Genomic DNA, 14080 nt, shown 5'->3' with positions numbered 1-14080 from the left:
AGTTTCATAAGGGACTGAAATTCAAAAGTGGGAGAGCTTCTCATTTTACTCAACGCAAACACCTCCCTCGAATGGCTTCTAGATGTTGCGGGCTGGTTAGAAGAAGCCAAAGGCGGGCAAGGCGTTGGATGGAAATGCACTTGTTCCCGCAGTCCACATGAAGATGCTGCGGGAGTGGATGGACCTAGTGAAAGGCTAATTCGCCTTTCTAGGGCAGAGATTATGCCTGGTGCGAGCATAGAGGTATCAGAAATGGGCATGAGAGCATTACCAGTCGCATCCAGAAAAACACTAGTTTGAATGTCTATGGGCCTCATTACGACCCTGGCGGTAATCCGCCGTCATTACCGCCATGGCGTAATGAACGTTAACGCCGTGGGACGATGGTGTAAAGTGCGCCACATTACGACCCATCGCGCACGAGCATTACGCCATGGCGGTAATGTAAACAGCGCCATGGCGGTAATGCCCCCAAAACGGCACCTACCGGCATCGTATGCGGCGCAAGGTGCACCACCGCCACCGCCGTACATAGCGGTGACCGTAGTTAGCGGTCACCGCAATTAGCGTTGACCGTAGATAAGCGGAACCGGAAGTAGCGTCACCGCGGCGGAACGGGAAAGAGCACGGCGGCCATCTTTAAAAACACAATCCATTGCCATCCTCCGAAACCACTGGACATCCGAGCCTGAGACCCCGCCAATACCGGCTTCAACCTTCTACCTGCAGGAAGATGCCGAAAGTTTTGAAAAAAGCCTGTGACCGCCAGCGGCAAGACCGCTTCTCCAGAGAGGAGCTCACCATTCTAGCGGAGACCCTACAGGAGAACGCTGCAGTGGTATTCTCCAACCAACTGACAAGACCGGCCATAACCAAGAAGAAGGCCATATGGGCACTGGTAGCTCAGCGGGTCAGTGCCGTGGGAACGACACCCCGCAATGTCAAACAGTGCCGCAAGCGGTGGGACGATCTCCGGCTCAGAGTCAGGAGCATACTATCAGCCAACATGAACCTGGCAATGGCAACTGGGGGAGGATCGGAGTCCCCTATAAAATTGCAGCCATGGGAGGAAATCTGTGCCTCCACAATCGGAATGCAGAGCATTGAAGGAGTAGGAGGAATGGAGAGAGGAGCCCCGACATCGGGCGATGCAGGTAGGTGGCTCAAATCAAGGCATGCAAAGTCCATTCATGTGAAGTACAATGTTGGCCCATAGTGTGAATGCAACACATCAGCAGGAGACTGCCCACAGATACATCCGATCTGCACCCTGTACACATGCAGCATGCACACCCTAACTGCAGGCACCCACATACCTCCATGCTACTTCCACACAAAAGGGAGTCAACTTTTTTCCCCTGCATGAAATGTGCCACATGTACTAACTGATGAGATGCCAGTCGCAACAATGCCCGGCCAATGTCCGCAGACCCATCAATAACACTCTCCCTCCTCTGTCCCACCACAGGCTCAAATTCCGACCTTGAGGAAGAGGACACCACAGCCTCCACACCCACCAAGAGGGCCAGGCCAACTGTGCCAACGCCACAACCCTCCACCTCTGTCGTCCCGAGGAAAACACCACAGCAGGCAAAATCCATGCAAGGGAAACAGGACAGGGCACAGACAGCCACCCCAGCAGGCAGTACAGCAGCAGCAGCAGCAGCAGCAGACATCACACCAATCATGCCCACAGAAGCCACAGCCTCTGCTGCAAGCAGCACACTTGGGGAGACTGCTGCCATTGCTGCCTCCTCCGATAGTGAAGCAGGGACCTTTGAGGAGAGTGATGTCAGGAGCCCCACAGGCCACCCTCATTCCCCCTACCTGTCCCTAAGCAGCCCGCATGTGGATGCCACACAGGGTCAGCCAGAGGATGACGATTGGCCAGCCACTCCATCCCCGCTGCAGGGGCAGATCAGCCCAATGGGAATGCCACTGCCATTAGCCATGGCCCAGAATCCCAACCATTCTCTGGAGGCGATTGCCACCCGGCAGCAGCAACTTTCCTCGCTGCTCGAAGAACATGTTGCTGAATGTGGGGGGTCAAGTGCAGCAATGGATAAATGTGCTGAGACTGTGAAGGCAGCTATAGAGTCGTCCACAAAGGACATCTGCGCGGAACTAGCTGCTGTGCGGCACGCCATCACTGACCTTGTGCAGACAATACGGGCCATGCGTCCAAATGAGCAGGCAGGATCCTCCTCGGTTGCCAGCTCGACACCGAGCAGCCCCATCCGCCGATCGGGGAGGAACCTCCGCAGCACAGGCAGGGGTGCCCCGGGGGCCAGTGGAGGGGCCTGCCAATAGTGGCCGGACAGTGTAGGAATCCTACTACTGACACTGCTGCACAGACCAACTCACACCTTTGTTGGGATTCCAGGGGGGGGGGAGGGTGGAGGGGGGAGTGGGTGTGTTGGGGTGTGCAGGGGGGTGGCGGGGTGGTGTGTTGGGGAGTTAAGGGGGGAGTTTGGGGGGGGTGTGTGCAGGGGGGAGGTGGGAGGTGGGAGGGGGTGTGTTGGGGTGTGCAGGGGGGTGGCGGGGTGGTGTGTTGGGGAGTTAAGGGGGGAGTTTGGGGGGGGGGGTGTGCAGGGGGGAGGTGGGAGGTGGGAGGGGGTGTGACACGACAGTACATAGTTCAAATACAGTTTATTCGTTTCACAAAAGGAAACGTGTGGACATTTTCATTGCGTATGTGTGCTTTATTGGTGTCCAGTCCTCAGTGTGCATGCCCCAGAGTCACACAGTGCCCCAAGTGCTGTCTCCATGCGATGAACACCAGCCGTGTGTGCTAGAAGCAGTGGTTGATGATACTTTGGCGCATGGCACGCCCCTCCTGTGCATCGCCTCCTCCATGTGGTGGCGCCCCTTCTGCACCCTCCTCATCCTCATCCTCATCGTCAGGTGGTTGCAGTTCTGCGTCAGGGGGCAGGGGCACATTCCGTCTGACGCACATATTGTGCAGCATGACACATGCCATGACGATCTTTGCCACCTTCTCATGGCCATACAGGAGTGCCCCACCAGACCTGCTGAGGCTTCGGAACCGTGCCTTCAGGAGGCCGAATGTCTGCTCTATGACCACACGAGTACGTGTATGTGCACGGTTGTAGTCCTCCTCGTGCTGGTTCTGCGGGTTCCGGACTGGCGTGAGGAGCCACCTCTTCAGGGGGTAGGCTGCATCACCTGTATGTAGGCGAGAATGTATGTGTCAGTCATGTTGTCTGTCCAGGAACATGATGTCCCACCATGGCTGGCATGGAACTGTTACCTTGGCTCACTTCTACATGCACTAATTGATTCACACTATGCAACCAGTATATGCCCATTGCTGCCATGGCCTGTTTAGCATGCCATCACCCTATGTATGCAGAGGGGTTTAGTGCATTGTGAGTGGCCTTCCTCTGTATCCGTTCTCTGTGTTACTCACAGCCAGGTGGAGTATGCATCATCCCCCCCCCCCTTTCAGCCAGGTGGAGTATGCATCATCCCCCCACCCCTTTCTGCCAGGTGGAGTATGCATCATCCCCCCCCCCCTTTCTGCCAGGTGGAGTATGCACTGGTACGTCATTCCCATGCCCACTTCCATGACATAGCACTCACCGAGTAGCCAGGATCTTGGGCCTGCATGTCGCTCCATGTAGCGTGGTATTGTGGAGTTCCTCAGGATCATGGAATCATGGGTTGATCCGGGGAATCGGGCACAACAATGTGTGATGATCTTGTTGGAGTCACAGACCATTTGCACGTTGATAGAGTGGAACTGTTTCCGGTTGCGGTACGGTACCTCCATGGCACGTGGAACCACCAATTCCACATGGGTGCAGTCGATGGCACCAATGCAACCGGGTATGCTGGCTAGTGCATGGAAACCCACTTTGGTGTTTGCAATCTCCTGGGCAGTCCGTGGTAATGAGATGTGGTCGTCTGTGTGCTTGAGGAGGGCATCAAGCACTTGGATGAGTGTTCGTGAGAATAATGGTTGTGAAATGCCATGCAGGTGCCCCACTGTGTGCTGGTAGGTGCCTGTGGCCAGGAAGTGGAGTACAGCCACTACCTTCAGTAGGGGGGGGATGGCGGTTGGACTTTCTATCATGCTGACGATGTCGTTGTGTGTCATGTCTACGATGGCGGTGATGGTGTCCCTGTCCAAACGGTACAGGGTGTGGATCTGCTCAGCAGTGAGGTTGATTGGATTGGCTCTGATGCGTGGGATTGGGGGCTGCCTGCGTGGTGGCACTGGCTGTGCTGGTGGGGCTTGCTGGGCCTGCCTTGCCCTCCTTCTCCTCCTGCGTCTCCTCTGTGCTGCCTGTTGTTGTTGTTGTTGCTGTTGCTGTTGTAGTAGCACATGCATTGCTATCAGGTCCTCCAGCCCCAACATTGCTAGTCGTATTGGCATCATTGTGGAGTGTGACTGGGTGTGGGTAGGGGTGGGGTGTGCTCTTTTTATACTCCCCTGAGTCTGTATTGCCTTCACCTGTGCTGTTTCTGTGCACCTGTGGCAGCTGCATTCACTTGAATTGGCCCTTTACGGTTGGTTCGCGATGGCGTTATTTGCACCATGGCGGTAAGGTACTTAGCGGCCTCAATGATGGCGTTAGGTGCATGTCCGCTTGGGTCGGCATTTGCGTGCCTTTCCGCCATGGCGCTAAGTACGGTGTGGGCGGTCGCGTGCGCGCACCCTTAGCGCAGTTTGCGGCAGCGTTAACTACGATGCCGCTATTGGCATCGTAGTTAACGGTCACGGGTCATGATCGGACCTGGCGGAAAACGATGGCGGTAAGCATTTACCGCCATCGTTTTTCGCTTAGCGCCAGGGTCGTAATGAGGCCCTATGTCATTAGCAGTTTGTAGTGTGAAAGGTGTATTCTCCTGTGCTTCTGATAAAGAAGCAGACAATTCAATGTCTATGGGCCTCCCGGGAGGATAGCTCAGCGGAAGCGTGCGCGTCTTGGAAGCAAGACGACACGAAGCAACAACAGGTTCGATCCCCGGGTCCGCGCTTAGAAACCTCTGGGTGTTTAAGCGTGTGATAAATATGTAACTAAGACAAAAAAACCCCCACAATTACGCAACTAAGAAAAACAAACAATTCCTGTAACAGCGCCTCGATGCCTGCGGGCTGTGTGAGCGCTTTATAAATGTTAAATAAAATAAATAAAATTACACGGTCGGCGGAGAACCATGGCGCTAGTAGCGCCATGGTTCATGCCGGTAAAATACTGGCACCGCCTTGGTGGAAAGGGGAATTACCGCCCCATTCCAAGGTTGGCGGGGCGGTAATTCCCCCTTCCACCATTGCCCTTCCCCATTCCCATTTTTGCCCCATAGGGCATAATGGGAACGGGGAAGGCGCTAATTACGGCACCGCAAATTGCGGTACCGTAATTAGCTCCCTGGGTCCCTTTGCGGGTTGGTTTTTAACGCCTGCAAAAAGCAGGCGTTAAATTCCCCAACCCGCAAAGGGACCTCGTAGTAAGGCGGTAAGGATTTACCGGTACCGGTAAAATACTGGTACCGGTAAACCCTTACCGCCTACCGTGTAATGAGGCCCTATGTGTTGCTCGAGAGCATTCTGAGAAGTCAACTGCTCTACAGAGTTCGAAATGGAGGCTGCTTGTGTGGCAGCAGATAGACCGGACTGTTGGCTAATTTCTGATACAACCGGTCCCTCCATTTTTATTTTTGGGAATATCTTAATTCCCGATTTTTTGATGGATTCCCTCAAACGCTTCCCGTTCCTTAAAGTAAGTAAGGAGGAATCCATAAAGTTGGGTTCTTGTGAATACAACACCTCACATGCTATAACCTCTCACCAATAGGAATTCACACAGATGACATGTGAAGTTTTATTTTTTTTTATTTTTTTTTAATGAAAGTTACGCAAAGAGGTAGCTAAACGTTCGAGTATATATTAGTTAAACAGTCAAGAACAAAGCAAAAATAAAACAAAGCCAAACAAGGCTTACCTAAAACATAGGAATTGCAGCATAGAACCAGCCCAGTACCACGGGCCGCGCACCGGTGCTTCGCGGTGCGCAGCGCGGGTGCGCTGGAGGACAATGAATTTATGGAGACAGTAGGGACGTTGCTCAAACAAGAGGGGGCGTGATTAGCTCCACAACACCTTTAGAAAAAATGAAAAAGTAAATAAATTTTAGTAACTGCTTGACTCTTATTCACTGTCCAGTATATTTTGCAAGTCCTTTACTATTCGGTCAGCCTCCAAAACCTTAAGGGAAGAGGAAGAGGCACGCTGCAAATCACCTGTTTCCTTCTCTGACGCAGGTCAGGCACGACGGTGTCCCTTCTAAAGACTTCCTCCTTTTCCAACGGCAATGCAGACGCTAGGAGAAATGAAGTCCACGAAAGCAAAAGCCACAGGGAAGCCGTGCAGAAACCCAGCGCCGAATCCCACGAGCAAGTCCCCAGCACAGCAAACAGTCCTTTGCGGTGCTTTGCGGTGCGCATCGGGAAGTTCCTAGTGACTTTGGTAAGACATATTTTGAAGTGAAGATTGTATCGCTGCATTTTGTTCCAAAATTTGAAACAGAAATCAGATGGTCTAAATGTACATCTTTCTTTTGATTTTATGCAAGGTGGTAACCATCATATCCCCCTCGGGCTTAATCAACCCCCAATCTACACCTAACCTTGCCCCCCTTTGTTTCGTTTTCCAATTTTGATTTTGTTGCCGTACTCCATTATTTCCTCCTTAAGTGTTTTGTGAATTTGCAGTTCGTTTTTTATGGACAATGGACATAAACCCAGCAAACAGGGTGTCCTCCATGGGGCCCCATGAATCTCCTGTTGCTCTATACATAGTCCTGCTATTTTCTAAACCTTGTGGTGTCTGCCCATTTAAGGGCACACACATGTCGGAGTGACACAACTCCGCCACGTGTGCTTGTAATAAACGGGGCGTTGCCACGGCAGTGCAACCGTGGAGTCCGGACTGCAAGCATCTCTCGTAGTGTGCTCTGTGGCTGGGGGGTTCAAGGGGGCCGTATGAGCATTCTGGCGACATGCAACAGTGGCGAAGAAGCTGAGGGATTGATCCGACATGGACCTGCTGGGCATAGGCGGTGAAAGAGGTGGGGACATTTTCTCCATAGTTTCAGGCCGCGGAGCTGGCGAAGCCGATGCGGTCGGCCGCCATCTTGTCCACGCAGTGGTGAGGGTTGCGGCTCCTATTGGGAGTGCTCATGCGCCTCCCACGTGTAGTTTTTGGAACCCCTTGCACAGGGGGTGCAGCATGGTGCTGCTGATTCATCATTTTGGAGTATTTTGGACACTTTCTACTCGTCGAGTGTGAGGTGAGGAGAAAGGGGAGGCCTAGATAAAACACAAGGGGCCTCATTACACGGAAGGCGGTAATCCAGGGTGCTATTAGCACCCTGGACCATGCCGGTAAATTACCGGCACCGCCTTGGCGGAAAGGGGATTTACCGCCCCATTCCAAGGTTGGAGGGGCGGTAAATCCCCCTTCCGCCATTGCCCTTCCCCATTCCCATTTCTGCCCCATAGGGCTCTATGGGAATGGGGAAGGCGCTAATTACGGCACCGCAATTTTGCGGTGCCGTAATTAGCTCCGAGATCCCTTAGCGGGTTGGTACTTAACGCCTGCAAGAAGCAGGCGTTGATTCCTCCAACCCGCAAAGGGACCTCGTAGTACGGCGGTAAGGGTTAACGGTCACCGTTGCCATTAACGGTGACCGTTAACCCTTACCGCCGTCCGTGTAATGAGGCCCAATGTCTTTGTTTTCTTCCCCTGGGCCCCAACTCACTCAATTTGTGGGACATCTGGCCAATGGCGTAGGGAGACTATCTCATTTTTCCTGGCTGTTTGGACATTGGTGGAGGGGCTTTCAATACAGCAAGCCCTAGAGCGGTGTGGTAGCAAGTGACTGCATGCCCAATTTTGGGACATTCTCGACTGTGCACTAGAAGTTGCGTTGTGTCACTATTTGGAATTGGTGGAGGGTGGAGGTGGAGGGGCAATCACCAGAACTAGCCTCCAACATCATTTCTTTCTTTATAATGATGTTGACCAACCGCCTCAATTCATCCTCCCAAAACATCCTTCTCCTTCCTCCGTTCACCTTCCGATGTTGACAAACATACTCCGCAATTCCTCCTTCCACCGCACTCTTCCCGGCTAACCTACAATCTCTTCTGACAATGTTCCCTCTGTCCCCACTTCCTCCTACCCACCATACTCTGCATTCTCCTCTTGAGGATTCACTCTTCTTCCTACCTCATTCTTTTCTCCAGCCATTTCTAAACTCTTGTCAGTAAATCCTTCTCCAAACACCCACAATGTCTGACTACTCTGGCCTTATATATTCATTCAACCCCTATGCCAGAGCTGGATTCTCTGTGAAGGTCTGCACCTGTGATGCAAAATTGCTAGGGGAGAAGGATTAGGTGTGGTTAATAGGTTCACCTATGCTCAGCAATTGTTTGGGGATAAAGGGCCTCATTACACGGATGGCGGTAATGGTTAACGGTCACCGTTAATGGTAACGGTGACCGTTAACCATTATCGCCTTACTACGAGGTCCCTTAGCGGGTTGGTGCTTTAACGCCTGCTTTTTGCAGGCATTAAAAAATCAACCCGCTAAGGGACCTTGGTGCTAATTATGGCACCGCAAAATTTCGGTGCTGTAATTAGCACCTTCCCCATTCCCATTATGCCCTATGGGGCAAAAATGGGAATGGGGAAGGGCAGTGGTGGAAGGGGGAATTACCGCCCCGCCAACCTTGGAATGGGGCGGTAATTCCCCTTTCCACCAAGGCGGTGCTGGTATTTTACCGGCATGGACCAAGGTGCTAATAGCACCTTGGTCCATGTGCTAATACCGCCTACCGTGTAATGAGGGCCAAAGTCTTTAAATGGTTGGTCCACGACGCTTGGATTTCATGTATGTCATTTAGGTTTTCTTCCGTGAGCCATGGGAGATGTGGTATGTTGCTTTACTGAGGCCACTATTCCATAAGGCTAGTAAGTGCCGGGTATGTGATTGAATATCTTCATATCTTCTGCTTCCAGGGTGGTTCCTATGCCTGCAGAATGGGAATTGATAGCAGTACAATGTTGGTACTGCCTTGTGCCGCGTTGTAGATTTCTTTAAACTCATGATACCTTCACAGGGCCATTAGTGACGTTGTGCAAGAATTCTATAACGGTCCTTGTCTTGTGCAATTTACTATATTTCCCTGTGATTGTTCAGATTACCAATCTCTTAAAGAGACAGGGTCGCTATAATGGTGCTTCATAAAAGGGATGGAACACTTGGCCGTATGGTCACAGGGCTAATGGAAAAGTGTAGGTTGCTGATCTTTCTTAAGAGCAAATATTCATAAAAATCATAAAATCATACATATCTAATGTAGAGTGTTTTTGTCAAGCACTATCCATTTAAAATCATGCAGACACATCTACACATATAGTTTGGAAAGAGTCTCTCTTTGCTGCATGCGGACCGAAGACAAGTTAAAAATGTGCAGGCCACAAGGTGGGAGTCCACTGTGACGTCTCTCTAGGTATCATCAGTTCTCCCCAAAGGGGGTGTCCTGTTCCATGAGGCTAGGGAGGAACGGCTGAGAGCCAATAGTCATACAACTGATACAAATTGAGGAACCCCAAGAAATAAATGGCTAGGGAAGGAAGGGATTTACCACCTATGGGATCCCTAGCAATAAAACCTTGTTTGAAACCCCCCTTTACTTTCTCCCTACCAGGCAGTTCAGATATCAGAGAGGACCCTGACAAATCGGCCAAAGAGAACTCAGAGATATCAAAGGGCGGAACACCACTGGCAGGAATCCCTGACCCTCCACGCGATCCTTCAAGTGCCCTGAACGAGTCTTTAAAATCCTGTTCTTCCCACAGGACAGTAATCTCTGGAGACTCGGGGGAAGACGTAAAAGAGTCAGCCCATTTAGAGATACAGGACTGCTCCCCCACAATTAGTCAGGAAAACTCTCGCAAATCCCTGAAGTCCCTTGCTTATCCTTCGTCCAACTCATCGGAAGAGTCAGAAAGGGAAAAGGAGGACAAAGGGAGTTTAGGGCATTGGGAGGATGTGATAACCTCAGATAACTCCGTAAAGTTAAGGGCAAAGAAAGAGGGGAAGATAAAGGTTGGCTCCACAGAAAAGAAACAAACAGACTCTCCTACACCGTTTCCCAATCTACCCAGGAGGAATGCAATGAGTCGCTACTCAACCAGCCATCAAATCCAGGCTGACATGCGATTCCAGGAGGGACTGGACAAAATAGCAAACAGCCAGCTAAGACCCGTCCTGCCGCACAGGATTCTTCAGCCTTATCACGAGGGTGAAGACCTGGGGAATTTGCTTTAAAATTTTGAGAGGCTTGCACAACTTTTTCACTGGAGTGAAGAGATTAAGACCTGTTATCTCGTTTGCCTATTAAGGGGTGAACTGCAAGCATCACATCATACCCTTACAAAGAGTAGGGCAAACTGAGACCTTCTACCACCATAAATTCGGAGAGATCCGGCTACACCTTATTGAAACTCAGCTGAAATTAGAGGCTAGAATACAGAATACTCCATCACAGTGGTTAGGCAAGAAGACCCTGCCTGAGATAATGGAGGCATTAGCATTAGACCAGCTAATTAGTAGCCTTCCCCCATCCTTACAACAGGTGATTTAGCAGCTTAGCAAATCTACCTTGAAAATAGCTATTGAAACCGTCCAAGCCTGTGCAGAGGCAGCAAAACAACTCAGGTCCATTAAATAAAGGCGATGATGGTTGGAAGGATGCAAACACAATTCCCATAAATCTACCACTAAAAGAAATTAACATAAAATTGAAACAGGGAATAGAAAAAACAGGATGAACGGAAATATATCCCCTTTAATGTAAGGGGAGTACCCAAGCCAGAAGAGGCAAAGTCCTCTACAGGGTTTACAATAACATACTTTTCATGTGGGGGAAAGGGACATCTGGCCAGACAGTGTCCTAGGAATCAGAAAAAAGAACCTATGAAAATAGGTTGGGTGGTTGGTGAGGAGTGCAACAAAGTAGAACCACCAGAGGAGAATGATATAGAGACCCTTAGCAACGGCTTTTGTCTCTCCACCCCATTTAAAACACATCGGTCAATCCTAATCAATGAAATACCAATGTCCGCATCGGTTGACTCGGGGAGTAGACAGACAACATTAATCGCTGACCTGATATACTCTGGCCAACTCATGGTAGGAAAGCCTGTGCGAATCACCTGTGTTCATGAGGATCAGGAAGTCTATCCCCGAACCCCAGTCACTATCAATACTAGGGGTAGGGAAACAGTTATGAACATTTAGCGGTAGTCCCAGCACTCTCTGAGTAAACTATTATTGGTACCGACTATCCTCAATTTGGTAGTCTGTTAGAAGAGGTTCATCAGATAACAGTGAAATAATCTCCCTTTGATACCTAGGAGGAGAAAGGATTTAGACCGGATACCCCTGTCTGGACATTGCATGAAAACCCCAGAGATGGTTCTAAGCAGGGCTGGCAGAGTTATAACCTCTACAATCTTAAATGGGGAAGCAAGCAGCATTAGGGCAAGGGTAGGTGACTATTCGCAAGGTATATTCACTTCTCTGAGAGGGAGCCCTTTCCCATGATGCTAGGGAGGTACGGCCGCTACCCATTAGTCCCTCTAGGTGTGGTATAATGCAGGAAGACCTCATGGGAGGTACTCCCCTGCTGGGGATAAGGACGATCACCTTGGGTACAAAACATTACATAACACTACTCCCTCAAATTCCTTAGATCCCCCCTCAATTGTCAACCACTATAGTGATAGTAAACCAATGTATTTCTGTAGTGCAAGGAATACAAGTAAGATAGAAAGTACTGAAGAAGAACATAGAGAGCATGAGGATTACTGACTTACCTAGTCTGAGATGAGGTGGCTCACAGGAGGCATGGGGAATACCAATAAGCCATTGACAATAGGTGTTGACGTTACACTGGGACGGATCAAGTCTCATAAGAAGGATAGCAAAGAAGGAATCAAGGTATTCGCCTTTCTTCCTGGTCGGAGAATCCGGGACTTTCGAAGTGCATGGTGGACCCGAGTGAAGGGTTCTGCACCACTGGCAGGAAGCTGAGAGAGTCTGTGACGGGTGCTGCGTTGGCAGTACCGAGGTCAGCTGCAAATAGGTGAGGCAGTGGCACAACCTCCAGGAGGAGGTGGACTGCGCAGTTCCCGAATAGTGCCCGAGACTGCAAGAAGCCTCAACATGCACAGCTGTCGCAGAGGTAGAGAAGAAGCCGAAAGGCTGCTGGAAGCGGGATGGAGACCGACCCAGGTCCCTGAAGAGACCAGCGCTGTGTGAGCAAGTTCCAGAAGGCAACTTGAAACACAGGTGGACCAGCAGGGCTGTGGGGGGTTCGGAAGTCTCAGCTTCAGGCTAGGGAATGTGCTCCAAGGATCTGGGACCCAAACACAAGTAAAGAGTGTATCACAGGAAATCTTCCATATACCAGTGGTGGGGATAAGACCACTGACCACCAGAGAAGGTCTGTGACCCGAATAAAAGTAAAGCGTGTATCCGAGGAAATCTTCATCATACCAGTGGTGGGGATAAGACCACTGACCACCAGAGAAGGGTCTGGAACCCGAACAAAAGTAAAGCGTGTATCGAGGAAATCTTCCTGATACCAGTTGTGGGGATAAGACCACTGACCACCATAGAAGGGTCTGGAACCAGAACAAAAGTAAAGCGTGTATCGAGGAAATCTTCGTCATACCAGTGCAGGGTTAATTTCACTAACCAGCAAATTAGGGTCTGGAACCTCAATGAAAGAGAAGAGTGCATCCCAGAACATCTTCCTTGTATCAGTGGCAGGGATATATCCACTGATGACCAGAGAAGGGTCTGGGACGCAGACATAACTTTGTTGATTCTGTGAAAACGTGCAAAGGCAAAACCCAAGTGAGAAAAGAATTCTCAAACATGAGGAGAAGGGAGTCATTCTACACTTGTGTATAGGTGCGTTATAAATGCCATATCATATTATATCATATCATACTGGAGAGGGAACTGTTTTTGAGATTGCTGAAGGCCAGAGGAAGGGAGTCATTCCCTCTGCTATTATCTTTGCAAGAGAACATTGAGGGAACGCTACCCATACACCAGGAGAAGGGATTCATTCTTCGGGAGAAAGAACTTTCTGTTGGACAATGCTAGTTTTAGTTGTAGTGTACGGTTTAGAAGTGGGTTCTGATACAGGGCAGTGGATTTGAATTTTGGACAGACATTGTGACAGTTTCTTGAGATTTAGTTTGAGTCAGGGAAACTCCTCTTGATAGTGAGGGTTTCTTACATCAATACAAGCCTTTAATCACAAATATGCCACCTTGGTGTCAGCTTCCTTCTTCAACACCCTTATACCGCACATAACAGATAAAGTAGCGCGCTTCTGCATGGCATGAAAGGCAAATTACAAAATAGAAGAATTATTGTTTTAAACCGCACTGAGGAATAGTTGGACAGAAAAAAATTAAATGCATCATGTCTTCCCTAAGACTCAGACAAAAAGGCCAATTAGGATCACTATCTGATGAGTTTGCCTGTAATTACTTTTACAGAAATTTGCCAAACTCTTGTGATAAGCATAAAATCATTTTAGTATTTTGGCCAAGTCAAATATTTTTGGAGTTAGCCATTTTGCAGCGAAACATGACCTTCTTTAGAAGGTTACATAATTTCCTTAGTTTCTGTGGCTATGGAGATAAATTCGGACAGGCTGGTTTTAATAAGAAACACGTATGCCTTATTGCATCTCTGTGGGTTAATAAACCGTGATCCATAATTGACCTTCTCTAATTGAAAAGCATGGATTATGCAGTTTACTATATTCCGATGAAAGAAGGCACATTCAGATTTCATGCATTAATATTGCTTTGGTGTTCTGCCACACTTTAAGCTACAGGTTCACAGGCTCCATCAGTAGCTCGTCCTCAAGACGTTATACCACAACTTCATTATGCACAGTAAACTTTGGTGTGGATTCCAGGAGACCCAATACTTTTTTCAGGAGTAGGTTAGTA

The 14080-nt window shown here is 49.7% G+C and overlaps 1 protein-coding gene across 1 annotated transcript; it reads left to right on the top strand.

Annotated features, from left to right (window-relative positions):
* Positions 1 to 324: 324 nt before the first annotated feature.
* LOC138473325 (nuclear apoptosis-inducing factor 1-like) lies at positions 325 to 2343 on the top strand. Its single transcript, XM_069611994.1, has 2 exons — positions 325 to 1154; positions 1469 to 2343. Exons 1-2 carry the CDS (start codon positions 734 to 736, stop codon positions 2308 to 2310), a joined length of 1263 nt encoding a protein of 420 aa, XP_069468095.1. The 5' UTR covers positions 325 to 733; the 3' UTR covers positions 2311 to 2343.
* Positions 2344 to 14080: the final 11737 nt, after the last annotated feature.

Source organism: Ambystoma mexicanum, chromosome 8, assembly GCF_040938575.1.
Source record: "Ambystoma mexicanum isolate Mex_15411 chromosome 8, UKY_AmexF1_1, whole genome shotgun sequence".
Classification (NCBI taxonomy): Eukaryota; Metazoa; Chordata; class Amphibia; order Caudata; family Ambystomatidae; genus Ambystoma; species Ambystoma mexicanum.
This window is presented reverse-complemented; position numbering and strand designations above follow the sequence as displayed.